An 18,774-nucleotide genomic window follows, 5' to 3' on the forward strand; every position below is an offset into this window, starting at 1 on the left:
CCCTCGCACTCCATGATTATTCAAACCAATATAATTTCCCCACATTCCTCTGCTCCAGATTTTATCATATTTTTTTAATTTGTCTCTCCTTTGTTAATTGGCAAGCAGCTAGCTAATATCTCTCTGGCTAAGAGTCAGGTCCATGGCTGGTTTTGGTTAGTAGTTGGAAGCTTTTCACAGCCAGCCCCGCTACGCAGCACAGCACTGCACTGCACTGCACACCGCCACTCCATTTTAATTGTTCCCCTGACAACCAGACTAATGAATAAGGCCTTTAATTACGCAAGGTATTCCACCGTCTCCTGCATCAATGATCTATAAGCGCAGCGAGAGAGAGAAGATGAGCGGAGTCACCTGGCTGCAAGGCCGAGTGGCTCAACTGATTGTCTTATAGTGCGTTGGTATAGTAGCCTGCTGCAGCACAGCAGGACGCGTAAGGGGCTGGAGGTGATATTGAAACGAAGCGGATACACACTGTACAGTAGGGATGGCTTTAAGTACACAGAATTAGAGGGGGGGGAAATCCAGTTGAAATGTAAATGGGGTTTGTTCTGTAGAAGTCAACATTTCTATGTCTTCAGAATGCCTAATCTGCTTTTATGCACAGCAAACTGTTACTAGAAAATATTTTCAGATGCCGGATTTCCATGGAACTACTTCATATGCACTGTAATTATGTCAACGTTTTATGCAGAGTCATAATTAATGAATGTGTCCGCTCTCCCCAATGAAGCGAAATGGTTTGACATTATTCATCATCAACTACTGTATCAATCCATATTGCATTCGTCATTCAGATTCATTTTTCAGCGGCTGGGAAACAGAAACGGGAAGCTTGATCCAGCGCTCCGTGTGATCGATGATACAATCTGGAAGGTATCCGATGGAAAGCGCCGGAGTCACCGATAAACAACTTAACAGGCCAGAGTCAGAAATCATGTGTAACTGAATATAATTCCACGACAGAGGTGGGCAGGGTCAGCGTGTGGAATGGTGTGGTACGTATCTGCACAGACGAGCAGTGTATGGAACACGCTGACCCTGATCACCACACCTAGCAGGTGGCTTCAACATCAGGTCAACCTCGAAAAGACCATATGCAAATGTCCCATGTCTGTAGCTCATACTCTCTCATTCAATTTAACAGAGATGTAGCTGTGGGTCGGATGAAGTAAACTAACAGAATCCACTGAGTCTGCAAAACATTAAGAACACCTTCCTAATATCGAGTTATTGACACAAGGAACAGAAAACCGGAGACGACAACCAACGTGTGTCAAGTTTGAAAGTTTCCCCAAAAAATATTGGTGTCAACTGTTAGGACGAGGAATAACAGCTAGATTAAATCCAACGAAAGCCGCTGCGTGAAGATGCACACAAACCCGAGCTGACAATAACAGACTATTTTTCACTGCTGCCATATCTACGCTTATACTCATTATAATGCCGTTGTTGCTTTTGTGCTGAGTTTCACTATTTATCCAGGCCACTCGGCGCTAATAATATGGCTTAGGCTACTTTTTCATCATTTGACCTCGTCTCTTTTGAACATGTGTGTTGGTGGTTGGGTTATTGTTATTTTGTCCATATAAGAAAAAGCTACTACCCCGTTCCAATGCATACGCCTTCTGTTTCATCGACGTAACAACGGCACTCCACAAATAAAAATGTATTGAACACTTTCACCTGGATTCACCTGTCACCAGTCTGTGTCATGGAAAGAGCAGCACTCAGTGCAGAAACAGCATGTGAGGTGGGGGCGGCAGGTAGCCTATGCAGTTAAGAGCATTGAGCCAGTAACCAAAAGGTTGCTGGGTCGAATCCCGAGCCGGCAAGACGGGGAAATCTGCCGTTCCGCCCCCTCCCCCGTTGAGCAAGGCGGCCCCCAACAACAACAACAACTGTTCCCCGAGCGTCCATGACGTTGACGATGATTAAGGTAGCCCATCCCCCTGCACCTCTGATTCAGGGGGGTTAAATGCGGAAGACACATTTCGGTTGAATGCATTCAGTTGTGCAACTGATGAGGTATCCCCTTTTCCCTTCCCCTTTGGTGATGTATTGAAGCATACAGTATCATAAGCTGCTATATACACCACTACCAACTGCCTGGTTACCACTTCTTCTATATTCAGCAGAGCAGAACACTGAAGTGTTATTGGACCATATCATCCTGCATGGAAACTGCCACAAATACCCTCAAGTTCTAAACCTCCTAAACTCTTCTGCAACCTCTTGAAACAGCGACACTTAACTTAAAAGCATCCTTTAGGTTAACATCTAATATGCATGTCTTATCTGATAAACAGCAACATAACAGGCTTCTCGATACTACTGCAATATGCAACTCATCTTATAGAAGTTATCCATTCAACTCCATTGAGTCAGAGAGAGTGCAGTAAAATGGTTGATGAAAGTTTATCTCTGTGAGGATAATGTTGTTATCTTACTTAGCGTCAATCCCCCGTTCACTTTTGTCTGGGAATTTATTCCAGCTGGATATTGCGATTGCTAGCTATTAGGGCTGACCCCAATTAGTCGACTGGTCGATTGTTTGGTGGATAGGCTGTTGGTAGACCAAATTTCTTTAGTCGAGCAGTAGCAAAATATAATGGTGCACAAGACACCTGTCTGATTGGCGCCTGCGAGTGGACTAATCGATTGTGGAGGCCGTTTGGATGACAGAGTCTGTCAGTCTAAGACATGGTACTAAAATCCTATATGGTATTAACATGTAAGAACAATGGTGCAACACAAATAGACATGTCAGTAAGTGTGCCTTTTCCCACGTTGGGTAGTGGTCGCTGTCCGGGGTTCTGAAGCACATCAGAGTGCTGATGAATTTGCGCATTTCAATAGACCATGTTGCTATGTGCATAATAGTGCAGTTAACCTCTTACATCTATGGGGGCGCTATTTCATTTTTGGATGAAAAACGTTCCCGTTTTAAACAAGATATTTTGTCACAAAAAGATGCTCGACTATGCATATAATTGATAGCTTTCGAAAGAAAACACTCTGACGTGTCCAGAAATACCAAGATATTCTCTGTGCGTGCCCTAGAACGTGAGCTTCAGGCAAAACCAAGATGAGATGGCATCCAGGAAATGACAAGGATTTTTGAGGCTCTGTTTTCCATTGTCTCCTTATATGGCTGTGAATGCGAGAGGAATGAGTCAACCCTTTCTGTCGTTTCCCCAAGGTGTCTGCAGCATTGTGACGTATTTGTAGGCTGATCATTGGAAGATTGACCATAAGAGACCACATTTACCACGTGTCCGTCCGGTGTCCTGCGCCGAAATTGGTGCGCAAAAGTCACCTGCCAGTATTTTTCCATGCGATACAGAGAGGAAAGCAAGCTTCCACGAACTGCATATCAATGAAGAGATATGTGAAAAAACACCTTGAGGATTGAGTCCAAACAACGTTTGCCATGTTTCGGATATTATGTAGTTAATCCGGAAAAAGTTTTACGTTGTAGGTGACTGAATTTTCGGTTCGTTTCGGTAGCCAGACGCAATGTAGAAAACGGAACGATTTCTCCTACACACAGACGCTTTCAGGAAAAACTGCGCATTTGGTATGTAACTGAGAGTCTCCTCATTGAAAACATCAGAAGCTCTTCAAAGGTAAATGATTTTATTTATTTGGTTATCTGGTTTTTGTGAAAATGTTGCGTGCTAAATGCTACTCAAAATGCTATGCTAGCTTTGCATACTCTTACACAAATTAGTCAATTTCTATGGTTCAAAAGCATATTTTGAAAATCTGAGATGACAGTGTTGTTAAGAAAAGGCTAAGCTTGAGAGCAGGCGCATTATTTTCATTTTATTTGCGATTTTCAGAAATCGTTAACGTTGCGTTATGCTAATGAGCCTGAGGCTTTAGTCACAAACCCGGATCCGGGATGGGGAGTTTCAAGAAGTTAACCAGCATATTGGTGTTGAGAACAATGTGGAGGAGGCAGCAGAGGAGTTAGGAGACGAGAAAACAGCCCTTGCCTTTATAGTCTAAGAAAAGTGAGGATAGAGTAAACCAACTTAATTAGGACTGTAATCATTAGCCTAACTTAAGATGTGCCTGGCTTTATAAATCATCCATACACATCTACATAAATAAGACATATACTGTTTGTTGCCTGTTTGAGTGTTTGTTTCATAGTCTCCTGAATCCGTGAGCCCCAAGCCTAGCGCAACCACCTGTCGAGTAAACAATTTCACAAATCCGTCTGTTTTTAATTCTTTGCTATAAAAGGCTTTACACATGTATTCATTAGAACAGACTCTCTGGTATTTTCTATCATTTACTTAGTGTTGTTTACACGGTTCCAAATTGTTCGAAAGATCAGATTTATAATAACCCTCCTTTTTCTCCTTCGTATTGTTATTATTACTATTATCATTATTAAAGATCATCATTATAATAATAAGTCATGTCATTATCATTGGTAGGCGTAGCACAGCAGCCTGAGCTGTTGACCTGAGAGAGCATTCTGTTTAGCCTTAATACCGTAACTTACTTAGGTCTGGATTTCAATAGTTATACAGGCTCCTGTATCAACCAGTCATTTATCCGTTCATGTCATCACACAGCATACGAGTCATTCATGATTTGAAATGCTATCAAGCATTTTAGCGCCAAAATAAAATAAAGCGACCATTGAATAATTAGCGCAAAACAATAAATTGGTCAAAGTGTTATATTTCAGAAATTACATTCACAAATAAATGCGACAGGTTTTAGTCTTTGCTGTAATAAAAGCTTTATATATATATAGCTTTTTTTAAACATTACAACAGACTCTCTGGTACACTTATACTTTATTTAGTGTTGTTTACATTGTTCCAAACGGTCAAAAGGGATATATTGTAATCTAACAGCACCAGTTTGGCACACATTACGCACGCAGCACTTGTTCCTTAGCTCCTTTATCTACAGTATTTTCCACAACTAGTCACGTTTATTCCAAAACATTCCCTCGTTCTCGTGTCTATTTGTCACGTCCACTGCATTCATTTTGCTGTCACGTGTCACGGTGTTCAGAGTTTGTTATAACCAACTTATTGATGTGATTATGATATGCTGTAGGTCGGGACCTGTTGGTCACGTACATGCGATGCATATATGCGCCATGTCAATTATGCAAGGATTGAGGGAAAAGGGAATGTAGCCATTTCTGACCAAAAGTTATGTTGCAGCTTCAGCAACACGGACAGCGAGATGCACACTGTTGATGTTCTGTGGTGGTCGCTGCAGCAGAGGAGAGAGAGAGAGAGAGAGAGCGAGAGACAAGGGGTTCTAGTCATACACAGTCACCCGCTGTCTATTTTTTTAACACAGTGCAGCACATCTGAGCAGGGCACGGCACAATCAAATCGTTTGCGGCCAGACTCCCTCTAGTCATTTGTGCGTCTTAATTATTTCATCAAACATTTTGCTTAAAGCATCAGACATGCTCTCAATCCGATTTGAATAAAACACACCATGTTGTCTATATCTGGAAAAAATGCACGTTTAAAAAAATGTCAGAACAGATGACTCTTGGTCGACTAACTGTCGTTATTAACTCTCAGATGCAGATGTCATGGAAATTCGCCGTGGATAGCGCAGTACGCTAAATTACTTTGTGTCAGTCATCGTAATCACTCTGTTGCTGCTGCTCCCTCCACTACTAGATTATTCAAATTCCCTTGAGTTTTGACTGCACCTCGCGCAATTACCGCTGGTCTTTTCGAGGCGCTGAGGCAGAAATAAGAGCAGACTTGCAGATCTGTCTCTGAGATCAACTCTGTTTATGGCGATTCAAATCCTATAATCCTTCCCAGTGGTTTCTATGTGGAGAGGATACAGGCCAGTTATCTACTGATCTTATCATGCAATATAAGAATAGGGCAAGGTAGTTATTGAACTTAGCCGTTGTCGATGCACACGCATGTACCCATGCATGCAGACAAATACACACACACACACACACAACATATAATTTAGGCCTATTTGAGAAAAGGTACATGCATATGTTAGAGGCTCCTCCATCGACTTTCTTGCCATCCGATTTACCATTTCCTCTCACAGCCAAAACCTAACATTCTCCTCCTATCCGTCAACCTGTTGCTAGGGAGAACTGCAGACAGTCAGTTTCATATGGAGGGGACTGCTATTTATATCAGTTCAATGCATATTGAGCTGTGCAGGCTTCCCGCGGAGCAGCGAGTTACAAGCCCAGCTACAGGAGAACTCTACAGCAGAGAGCTAATCGGCTTGCCATTAAACTCCCATCCATCGCATCTCATGCATTTTCAGTTTGCAGAAATGTAGAGGTATAATGTTTTCGCTAGAGGTGAGAAATACAAAGGGAGGTTGTTCCTTACCTGTGTTGGAACCCGATAGGTTGTATCTGGAGTTGACCTTCCTGATGATGTTCTCGTGGATTTGATACCACTCGCTTTCCGTGGTACATCTGGAACACAAAGGCCAAGCATGCATGATTTGGGTCAACAAGATTAGCCCAATAACATTCGTGAAATTTCTAATATAAATCCAATGAAACAAGGGTAGAGAAGGGTCACTTCTCTGGGCTAAATAGTATCGGCATATTGTCCACCCATTTTAGCCAATAATGTATGTAGGTCAAACCGTTACAATCCCCTCGGCATGCATCTAGAGTGCTTTAATAGTATGTGTGTGTGTGTGTGTGTGTGTGTGTGAAAACTGGTCAACGGTATCTGCATACATTATTTCATTGTCTGTGAGAGGGTACAGAAGTTCATTGTGAATAATGGCGTCTGTGCAAAATGCACTTTCGATATGATGGAAGGTGACTCACGCGTAAACCTTCAGTAGGTGGTCGTCTTTAGAGTCTGCCGTGAGGAGGTCTGCGATACTGACCACAGCACAGCCAAAGGGCCTTCTGTACTGGATACTACACAGGTTCTTCTTCTCCCCAGCGCCCATCCGCCCTGCAACCAACACAACGACAACAGCCAATGTCTGTACATCAACGCTCTGCCGTTACTATATTAGAGTGTTACCACTTAACCACAATTACTGCAATACTATAATACTATGTTATTACTGTGTTAGAGCAGTGTTCATTTATTTTTTATGTATGCACTATAACTGTAGCGTGTGACTAACTAAGGGGGGTGGGGGGGGGCACTGGAATCTTACCAATTCTCATTATGTGAACAACAATGTAGACGTCTTTTCTGAGATCGCTGCTCCCCAAATCCTGAAGAGAGAAAAAAAAAACATACATTTTTAATCAAAAGGGTAGAATCCTCAACACAATAACAGACAAAGCGTCGTGTGCCATACTACTACTACTTCTAGAACCTTCTAGAGTGCATAGAAGACACAGAAGTTCAGTGCTCACCACAAAGAGGGTGCATTGTCTCTCGGTCTTCTCTGGCGACTTGGGCACTCCGTTCTTATTCAGTCTGACAAAGAACCGTTCACTGGAGGAGGAGAAAAGAGGAGAGAAGAGGGAAGAGGAGGGGAAGAGAGGTTATTCACTGTCACGCCATGAATAAAATACATGTTGGGGATGACCGTAAACATGACAGAGGAGGGAAGATGACTGAAACAACAAGCTAGCTACTAGGTCTGGTCTCCCACACGAGAGTAGTGTACTAGAGTACAAGCAGATGTAGTGCACTAGTAGTGTACTAGAGTACAAGCAGATGCAGTGCACTAGTAGTGTACTAGAGTACAAGCAGATGTAGTGCACTAGTAGTGTACTAGAGTACAAGCAGATGCAGTGCACTAGTAGTGTACTAGAGTACAAGCAGATGCAGTGCACTAGTAGTGTACTAGAGTACAAGCAGATGTAGTGCACTAGTAGTGTACTAGAGTACAATGCAGATGTAGTACAAGCAGATGTAGTGTACTAGTGTACAGTACAAGCAGATGTAGTGCACTAGAGTACAAGCAGATGTAGTGCACTAGTAGTGTACTAGAGTACAAGCAGATGTAGTGCACTAGTAGTGTACTAGAGTACAAGCAGATGTCGTGCACTAGTAGTGTACTAGAGTACAAGCAGATGTAGTGCACTAGTAGTGTACAAGCAGATGTAGTGCACTAGTAGTGTACAAGCAGATGTAGTGCACTAGTAGTGTACTAGAGTACAAGCAGATGCAGAGTATTAGTAGTGTTCTAGAGTACAAGCAGATGTAGTGCACTAGTACAAGCAGATGTAGAGTACTAGTCTACAAGAGTACAACAAGAGGTAACCCAGAGGTAAGCTCCTCCATATTCACAGAGAGTGCGAGCCCTTGGGCAAAATAAGAGAGGAAGAAGGAGAAGAAGGGAAAAAAAGATGTAGAATTAATGCCATAGCGCCATGACGAGATTGTACCCAACATATCTGGCAACACAGACAAAATATGCTTCAATTCTATATCGGACAACGCAAGACAATTATGCTTCCTTTCTATGAAACCAGATTAAATATTCATAGAATTTTGCAAATTCTTCAGGAGAGATACTAACCCAGTTCTTGGACTGTCAACCAACGGAAAGGAAAGCGAGTAAGTGTAGATTAGAATGAACAAAGAAAAGTGTCTTGCAATAACATTGGGGATACTACAAAATGACAATAACATCCAACATCACAGTGTATGGCAAGGAGATGAAGGGGGAATTCATAAAAACTTTATAGATCATGGAAGAAAAGCAGTGAAATGGCAAACATCGCAATATACACCTACATATGAAGACCACACCTGTTACAAAGCTACAGAAAGCAAAACCACACACAAACCGAAACTGGAAACATTGTAAACGCAGGTCCAACATAGAAAAACTTGTTTTTGCAGCAATATTTTTTGGGGAAATAACCTAACGTGGTGAGTGATGAACATGAATCTCATGACGCAAGTGGCGCTATGCTGTCAAATACACCCACATGAAATGTATAGTTTGACCAGCTGTTTTCAGCAACTGATATGTTTTTTATTTGGCTGTGAAATCGGCAGGTTTGCTAGCAACAAACTATTTAGCTAGCTTCTAGCCTAGTGTTTGATGTGCAATGTGGTGTCCTGACGAGAAGGCACTTTGCCAGACAAAATTGGGCATCATCACCTCATTGTTATGGAAGTAACCAAATTAATGTCAATAGAAAACAGCTTAAACAAACACAAATGCAGCTAAATTTGCTGTTATTCTGCCTGCAGAGGTCGTGACTGTGTTAGGCGCAACAAGTTGGCTAGCTTGCAAGCAAGGGATTGCTTGTAGCAGTCTCTATTGGGGTGCCACAGGGTTCAATTCTCGGGCAGCCTCTCTTCTCTGTATACATTTTTTTATTTTTCCTTTATTTAACCAGGCAAGTCAGTTAAGAACAAATTCTTATTTTCAATGACGGCCTGGGAACAGTGGGTTAACTGCCTGTTCAGGGGCAGAACGACAGATTTGTACCTTGTCTAGTTCGGGGGTTTGAACTTGCAACCTTCCGGTTACTAGTCCAACGCTTTAACCACTAGGCTACCCTGCCGTCAATGTTGTCGCTCTTGCTGCTGGTGATTCTCTGATCAACCTCTACGCAGACGACACCATTCTGTATACTTCTGGCCCTTCTTTGAACACTGTGCTAACTAACATCCAGACGTGCTTCAATGCCATACAACTCTCCTTCCGTGGCATCCAACTTCTCTTAAATGCAAGAAAAACTAAATGCATGTCACTACTCTGGACGGTTCTGACTTATGTGGACAACAACAAATACCTAGGTGTCTGATTAGACCGTAAACTCTCCTTCCAGACTCACATAAAACATCTCCAATCCAAAATTAAATCTAGAATCGGCTTCCTATTTCGCAACAAAGCATCCTCCACTCATGCTGCCAAACATACCCTCGTAAAACTGACTATCCTACCGATCCTAAACTTCGGCGATGTCATTTACAAAATAGCCTCCAACACTCTACTCAACAATTTGGATGCAGTCTGTCACAGTGCCATCCGTTTTCTCACCAAAGCCCCAACACTGCGACCTGTATGCTCTCGTTGGCTGGCCCTCGCTTCATATTCGTCACCAAACCCACTGTATCCAGGTCATCTATAAGTCTTTGCTAGGTCAAGTCCCGCCTTCTCAGTTCACTGGTTACCATAGCAGCACCCACCCGCAGCACGCTCTCCAGCAGGTAGATTTCACTGGTCACCCCCAAAGCAAATTCCTCATTTGGCCGCCTTTCCTTCTAGTTCTCTGCTGAAATGCAAAACTCACTGAAGCTGGAGACTCATATCTCCCTCACTAACTTCAAGCAGCTCAGAGCAGCTCGCAGATCACTGCACCTGTACATAGCCCATCCGACTACCTCATCCCCATACTGTATTTATTTTTGCTCCTTTGCACCCCAGTATCTCTACTTGCACATTCATCTTCTGCACACCTATCACTCCAGTGTTTAATTGCTATATCATAATTACCTCACCACCATGGCCTATTGATTGCCTTACCTCCCTTATCTTACCTCATTTGCACACACTGTATATAGTAGAGGTCGACCGATCAATCGGAATGGCTGATTAATAAGGGCCGATTTCAAGTTTTCATAACAATCGGAAATCGGTATTTTTGGACACCGATTTGGCCGATTAAAAAAACATGTTTTACACCTTTATTTAATCTTTATTTAACTAGGCAAGTCAGTTAAGAGCACATTCTTATTTTCAATGACGGCCTCGGAATGGTGGGTTAACTGCCTTATTCAGGGCAGAAAGACAGACTTTTACCTTGTCAGCTCGGGGGATTCAATCTTGCAACCTTACAGTTAACTAATCCAACACTAACCACCTGATTACATTGCACTCCACAAGGAGACTGCCTGTTACGATGCGGTGCGTAATGCAGTAAGCCAATTTTTGGATAAGTTGCAAGATATTTTGTCACAAAAAGCTAGCATTAAACTTATCTTATAAAAAACAATCAATCATAATCACTAGTTAACTACACATGGTTGATGATATTGCTAGCGTGTCTGGCGTTGCATATAATCGATGCGGTGCGTATCGTTGCTCCAATGTGTACCTAAACATTAATGCCTTTCTTAAAATCAAAATATATATATATATAGAAATATATATTCTTTAAACCTGTATACTTAGCTAAAAGAAATCCAGGTAAGCAGGCAATATTAACCAGGTGAAATTGTGTCACTTCTCTTGCGTTCATTGCATGAAGAGTCAGTGTATATGCAACCGTTTGGGCCGCTGCTTCGAGGTGGCTGTTGTCCTGGTTCGAGTCCAGGTAGGGGCGAGGAGAGGGACGGAAGCTATACTGTTACACTGGCAATACTAAAGTGCCTATAAGAACATCCAATAGTCAAAGGTTAATGAAATACAAATGGTATAGAGAGAAATAGTCCTATAATTCCTATAATAACTACAACCTAAAACTTCTTAAGTGGGAATATTGAAGACTCATGTTAAAAGGAACCACCAGCTTTCATATGTTCTCATGTTCTGAGCAAGGAACTTAAACGTTAGCTTTCTTACATGGCACATATTGCACTTTTACTTTCTTCTCCAACACTTTGTTTATGCATTATTTAAACCAAATTGAACATGTTTCATTATTTGAGACTAAATTGATTTCAGTGATGTATTATATTAAGTTAAAATAAGTGTTCATTCAGTATTGTTGTAATAGTCATTATTACAAATAAATAAATAAAAACGGGTGATTAATTGGTATCGGCTTTTTTTGGTCCTCCAATAATCGGTATTGAAAAATCACAAATCGGTCTACTGTATTATTGAATGTATGTTTGTTTATTCCATGTGTAACTCTGTTGTTGTATGTGTCGAACTGCTTTGCTTTATCTTGGCCAGGTTGCAGTTGTAAATGAGAACTTGTTCTCAACTAGCCTACCCGGCTAAATAAAGGTGAAATATATTTATATATTTTTTTTTAAATAAGAAAGTTGTCAGCGAGCATGGCTCACGTCCTGAAACATAGAACTAATGGTTGTGTCCTTAAATATAGAACTAATGGAACTTGTGACTGGGATGCATCTCTTTTTTTTCCCGAGAAGTAAACGTCTGTTTTAATATAGTTCTCTCCGGTAACTGTGGTATAAACGGGATAAATCCCTCCGTCTCGTACATTACCCTCCGCCTTGTCCCGCTGAGTCACCCATTATATCCAAGATAATGTACAGAACGTCAGTGTGTATCCCTTACATAATACACTTCTGACTTGTGTTGCTGTCTAGAAACATAAATAGATGCTGTTAAAATTATTAGAAATAATTGTTGTTTACAGTAACCGCTAGTATTTTACTATGCATCATCGTCTGGCTGCAGAACAGTTGACCACAAGCCACATTATTTGAATATGTAAATAGCATGCTTATTATAAATACTGAGTATATACAAACTCTACAGAATGTGCATTTAACCGACTGCAGCATAACACAACTAAACTCAGATGCGCCCATGCTGAAAGGATAGGGAGGAGAGTGACTGTCAGACAGAGGACACACCACACATCCCCTGCCGTGTTTGTCCCATCCTGTTGCCAGCGGCCAGTTAATCCCGTTAGGTGACTTTCACAGCCCTCAGATAAGCAGAGAGAGAGTCTTGTAATGCTGGGACAGCAAGCCAACTCCAACTTCGCTGCTACAGCTATAGCATTACATGGACCGTTAGCTAGCTAGCCTGTTAATTCAGCAAGCCAACAAGGCGATGGACAGATTCCTATGCATTAAGCATGGGAGTCACACACACACACACACACACACGCACACTCCAATCTCTAATTAACACTATATTTTTGAAACCTCATCCTCCAATTACCAGCCGCCCCAGTGCATACAGGTCCCTGAGCCCCCCGACACACACACACAGCTGCAAGGCTGCTGATCCGGTTGCTTCAGACCACTAGCAGGCCCCTAGTGGGACCATATCACTGCCTATCAGCAGGTTCATTTAAATATCATGAATGGCTTCCCTCTCCCTCCATCCCTCTCCCTCTCATCACATAGTCCATCTGCGGTGCTCAGGGCATTTGTAATTTCCTCCCCTGGTATCGATGATTGCGTTAGGAAAGAGATTCAGACATGAGCGTGGGCCAGAATGACCTGGCTGGTGCAGTGTTGATGACTGGCTAAGTTAACCATAGTATACAGGCAGTCTCCAGGGGAAGAGGAGACGGGATATCCCTCCACAATGGACTGTCTGAATCAGTCTGAGGGACTATCGTATAGCCACACAATATGGCCTACACAAACACTCACAGACAAATAGAGGAGTGTGTCTCACAGAGGAGTGTGTCTCACAGAGGAGTGTGTCTCACAGAGGAGTGTGTCTCACAGAGGAGTGTGTCTCACAGACCCAAACACATTAAAAAAGTATCACCAATTCCAAGCGTACCAATCAACATCCAAGCCATCAGTGAATGTGTCCCCACTACACCATCTGTGACAGCTCTCATTAGACTGCTGTTGTTCTACTGCCTGCTCTAACAATAGATGTTCATGTAGACAGCAGCTAGTGCCCCATCTCCACTCATCCATCCATCCCTAGTCTTGTTAAATCTGACCGGAGCGCAGAAGAGGAGAGGGTACCCATTAGTTTCTATGACAGCAGAGAGACAGGGGCTTGAGTGAATGTTGGTTAGACCCGCGAAGTAGAGAAAGAGAGTACAGTGTCTGGATGGCTTGTCAGTGTCATCCACTCTTCAGAGGGGTTGTAGTGTGTGTGTGTGTGTGTGTGTGTGTGTGTGTGTGTGTGTGTGTGTGTGTGTGTGTGTGTCTGTATCCATGCTAGGGTCATTACATATAACACACATGCCATGTCTGACTCTGAATAAGTGCTTCTGCTGAGCTGGTGGTACTGGCATGGCTTCTCTTTCCTCTAACTGTGGTTGAGAAAGAGCAGGTCGGACCCCCATCTGGCTTCAGTCAAACCCCGGACCAACAACAACCATCAAGACTAATTAACTGGCTGTCAGCCAGGTAGAGAAAACAGCCTGGGAAAACTGCCAAAAAGTCCACATCCCAAATGGCACCCTACTACTTTTGACCAGAGCCCTACGTCAAAAGTAGCGTGTGCCATTTGGGATGCAGACAGATTCCCCTTCAAGACAACATAGGTGGAAGGAAGATAAACTCAGCGGACACTCAGAGGTCCCAGACAACGGAGGAACACTTGGCAAACAGCTGAACAGCCATCCCCAGCCAGAGAAAGAGAGAAAGAGATAGAGGGGGAGAAAGTCATTAGTTAAGACGAGATAAGATAAAATGCTGCTTGCAAAGAGAAATTCATTTATTTAATGTGACAAGTTGGCAGGGATGAGTTTTCTCATGTCTCTGGGCTAGAAGATGCACAATTCTGTCAAGTCTATATCAAGGTGAGAGTCATATAAATGATAGTCAGAATTAAAATGCATTTCAAATGGCATAGCATTACAATGAAGGACCGATTACCTGGCCCAGGTACTTAGTGGCAAGGTTTTTAAAAGAAAGCGAGAGAGTGAGAGAGAGCTGGTTGGAGCGAAAATTATATACTCTGCGACCAAATTGCTCGCTGGGAAAGTGAAAAAAAGAAATGGCCTTCATTATCATGGACTTCAGAGCCGTGAGTTACAGAGCCAAGAGAACAAACTTAAATAGGCCCCTTTTTTTTTAAGTGAGTCCCACTGGCACTCTGTGCAGGTAGCTATTTTATACGTGGTATTTTATATACCAACACAAAAAAAAAACACGCAATCAACACAATCCTGGAGCAGGGAAGGTAAAGATAGATGTTCTCTCATGTGATATTAGTCAGAGCAACACACAAATGGGGAGAAGTGTAGTGACTAACTAACTACAGGTTGAAAAGCTTCCGGGGAAGATAAAACACGACACAGCAAACATCCGTTGACAATTATCTGGACAACCGACTCTGCAACGAATTCTAGGACTTCAGTCTACCGACGCCGACGACTAACAGTGTTATTAGTAATAGTTGACTAGATACACTTGGCTTCTCGTCCCTGTTGTACATGCTGAAACATTCATCCCATCACTGTCGGCCTAGTTCCTGTCATGTCAGCCAACAGGGTACAGACATCAGACACTGTCGTACAGAAAGAGGGCGCTTGAGCCTCTATTCTCACATTTCCTTTTCTGTTTTGAAAAATTGATTCATTTGCGAGTTGAAATGGAATTCCGGCACTTTGACACCCAACACTCAACTCTTAAAGAGGAAACAGTGACGTTAATTCACACCAACATTCTCACCAACGCTATGAGTGTGTGTGTGGTGTTCCTTCCCACATAACCACCCGTGTGCCTCCCTCATAACTACTACCGCCAGCCATGGCCGACCCCAAACCAACCCAGTGACGTGGATCGAGACAGACGTGTGTTTACAGCCAGATGAAAGGAACATGGCCTTACCCACCTCAACTATGCCACCAGTTAACGGCTCAATGTGACGCAGCGTTTACAGTCCAGGAGGATTAGCTACAAGTGTATTAGCCTCAATGGAGGTCAAGGGGAACACAACGGATAAACTGGTTGCTACTGTAGATGCCAGAACTGGTTCAAAATGTAACCCACTTGTTGGTTGTAAAGAAACCCAACACAAGGTGAACAGTCAATCCTGTTCACTTCAAAGCCAAACCATGAGACCCAACTTACCCACCTACACTGCTCAAAAAAATAAAGGAAACACTAAAATAACACATCCTAGATCCTGAATGAAATATTCTTATTAAATACTTTTTTCTTTACATAGTTGAATGTGCTGACAACAAAAATCACACAAAAATTATCAACCCATGGAGGTCTGGATTTAGAGTCACACTCAAAATTAAAGTGGAAAACCACACTACAGGCTGATCCAACTTTGATGTAATGTCCTTAAAACAAGTCAAAATGAGGCTCAGTAGTGTGTGTGGCCTCCACGTGCCTGTATGACCTCCCTACAACGCCTGGGCATGCTCCTGATGAGGTGGCTAAAGCCCATCACATAACCGGCTATGCTGGAGGATGTTGAAGGCAGCAGAAAGTTCTCCACGGCGACTACAAACTGTCACGTCTGTCACATGTGCTCAGTGTGAACCTGATTTCATCTGTGAAGAGCACAGGGGGCCAGTGGCGAATTTGCCAATCTTGGTGTTCTCTGGCAAATGCCAAACGTCCTGCACGGTGTTGGGCTGTAAGCACAACCCCCACCTGTGGACGTCGGGCCCTCATGGAGTCTGTTTCTGACCGTTTGAGCAGACACATGCACATTTGTGGCCTGCTGGAGGTCATTTTGCAGGGCTCTGGCAGTGTTCCTCCTGCTCCTCCTTGCACAAAGGCGGAGGTAGCGGTCCTGCTGCTGGGTTGTTGCCCTCCTACGGCCTCCTCCACGTCTCCTAATGTACTGGCCTGTCTCCTGGTAGCTGCCTCCATGCTCTGGACACTCCGCTGCGAACCTTCTTGCCACAGCTCGCATTGATGTGCCATCCTGGATGAGCTGCACTACCTGAGCCACTTGTGTGGGTTGAAGACTCCGTCTCATGCTACCACTAGAGTGAAAGCACCGCCAGCATTCAAAAGTGACCAAGACATCAGCCAGGAAGCATAGGAACTGAGAAGTGGTCTGTGGTTATCACCTGCAGAACCACTCCTTTATTGGGGGGGGGGGGGCTTGCTAATTGCCTATGATTTCCACCTGTTGTCTATTCCATTTGCACAACAGCATGTGAAATTTATTGTCAATCAGTGTTGCTTCCTAAGTGGACAGTTTGATTTCACAGAAGTGTGATTGACTTGGAGTTACATTGTGTTGTTTAAGTGTTCCCTTTATTTTTTTGGAGCAGCGTATATAATGCAATACAATAAAACAACACAAATGTGTTCATCCCTTTCAATTTGATTTGGGGCAGTCGCCAGTGGATGTAAGACACACTATAATTTACACTTTGAGCACACACTTGAAAAAGTCAGCAACATATCGATAGGAGCATATTGCTGAGAATGCATGCCCAATACAGTGTTTAATTCGGAGTAGTATACCCGTGTATAACATACAGTCACAGCGGTTGCACCGTTTACCTGAGTGGCCTGTTCTCCCTGCCGTCGTAGATGTGGAAGAACACCTCCAGCTCCTCTCCCAGGTTGGAGCTCATCAGGCTCTTCATGTGGACGAAGAGGTGGTGCGTGCTGGCCGGCACCGGAGTCTCCTTCTTACGGTGACGGTGCTCCATCTGTAGTGTGGGCAGACAGGATCAGAGATCATCTGGACGGTGCAAAAACACCAGTCTAGTCTAGTGGCGCTTTATCGTCAAAGGGTCAGAAATGTCAAAGCCTTGATGGAGGTCAGCCGGCGCAAACACGGGTCTAGTGGTGGTTTATCGTCTGAACTAGGGGAGTCATGAAGACCGTAAGCTAACGCTCTGTGATGTGTGCACACAGGATTAGACATGTCAAAATCCTGGATGGTCATCGGCGGGTGCAAACACACCCGTGGTTTAGTACCCAAAGGTGTTTTACTATTGTATGTAACAGCCTTATCATTGGCTCTGAGTGCAGAGATTATCCCATGAACACAATTTAAATCACTTGCCCTTTTTCAATGAACTGATTTATTCAGCTTTGACATTCATGAAATATTGAACGATCTAATTTGACTTGAATTAAACGCTTCAAAGGGGGACCGAGCTCTGTGAAAATAAAAGGCGGCATTGGCTTTTAAACTGTTCTGTCTACTCTGGCGTTTGCCTTTCATTTCAGGAGAGGAAAGCGCTTTATATCTGGTTGAGTAGAGCAGGTAAAAGGGGGAGAGGGGATTCAGACGCACTACAGGTGAAATGTTTGGGGTCACTTAGAAATGTCCTTGTTTTTGAAAGAAAAGCTAATTTTATTATCCATTAAAATAACATCAAATTGATCAAAAATACAGTGTAGACATTAACAATGTTGTAAATGACTACTGAAGCTGTAAACGGCAGATTTTTTTATGGAATATCTACATAGGCGTACAGAGGCCCATTATCGGCACTCCTGTGTTCCATTGGCACGTTGTTAGCTAATCCAAGTTTATAATTTAAAAGGCTAATTGATCATTAGAAAACCCTTTTGCAATTATGTTAGCACAGCTGAAAACTGTTGTACTGATTAAAGAAGCAATAAAACGGACCTTCTTTAGACAAGTTAAGTATCTGGCGCTTCAGCATTTATGGGCTCAAAATGGCCAGAAACAAAGACCTTTCTTCTGAAACTCGTCAGTCTATTGTTGTTCTGAGAAATGAAGACTATTCCATGCGAGAAATTTCCAAGAAACTGAAGATCTCATACAATGCTGTGTACTCCTCTCTTCACAGAACAGCGCAAACTGGCTCTAACCAGAATAGAAAGAGGAGCGGGAGGCCCCAGTGTACATCTGAGCAAGAGGACGTACATTAGTGTGTACATCTGAGCAAGTACATTAGTGTGTCTAGTTTGAGAAGCAAACACTTCAAAAGTCCTCAACTGGCAGCTTCATTAAATAGTACCCGCAAAACACCAGTCTCAACATCAACAGTGAAGAGCGACACTGGGATGCTGGCCTTCTGGCAGAGTTGCAAAGAAAAAGCTATATCTCAGACTGGCCAATAAAAAGAAAACATTAAGATGGACAAAAGAACACAGACACTGGACAGACGAAGATTGTGTGTTATGGGCAGACAAATCTAAGTTTGAAGTGTTCGGATCACAAAGAAGAACATTCTTGAGACGCAGAAAAAATGAAAATCTGCTGGAGGAGTGCTTGACGCCATCTGTCAAGCATGGTGGAGGCAATGCCCCTCAAGCCAATACAACT

At 43.0% G+C, this 18,774-nt stretch overlaps 1 protein-coding gene across 5 annotated transcripts in view; it reads right to left on the minus strand.

The window, feature by feature from the left end:
* The window catches only part of LOC135514793 (dedicator of cytokinesis protein 4-like), a 144,301-nt gene that overhangs the window by 68,146 nt on the left and 57,381 nt on the right, over positions 1-18,774 (minus strand). For all 5 annotated transcript variants that reach the window (XM_064938410.1, XM_064938407.1, XM_064938408.1 and 2 more), the window contains exons 8-12: positions 17,028-17,179; positions 7,373-7,454; positions 7,168-7,228; positions 6,824-6,956; positions 6,369-6,457 (exon numbers count right to left, since the gene is read on the minus strand). In XM_064938410.1, coding sequence (XP_064794482.1) covers positions 6,369-6,457; positions 6,824-6,956; positions 7,168-7,228; positions 7,373-7,454; positions 17,028-17,179 — 517 coding nt within the window. The remainder of the gene's footprint in view (positions 1-6,368; positions 6,458-6,823; positions 6,957-7,167; positions 7,229-7,372; positions 7,455-17,027; positions 17,180-18,774) is intronic.

Source organism: Oncorhynchus masou, chromosome 26, assembly GCF_036934945.1.
Source record: "Oncorhynchus masou masou isolate Uvic2021 chromosome 26, UVic_Omas_1.1, whole genome shotgun sequence".
Classification (NCBI taxonomy): Eukaryota; Metazoa; Chordata; class Actinopteri; order Salmoniformes; family Salmonidae; genus Oncorhynchus; species Oncorhynchus masou.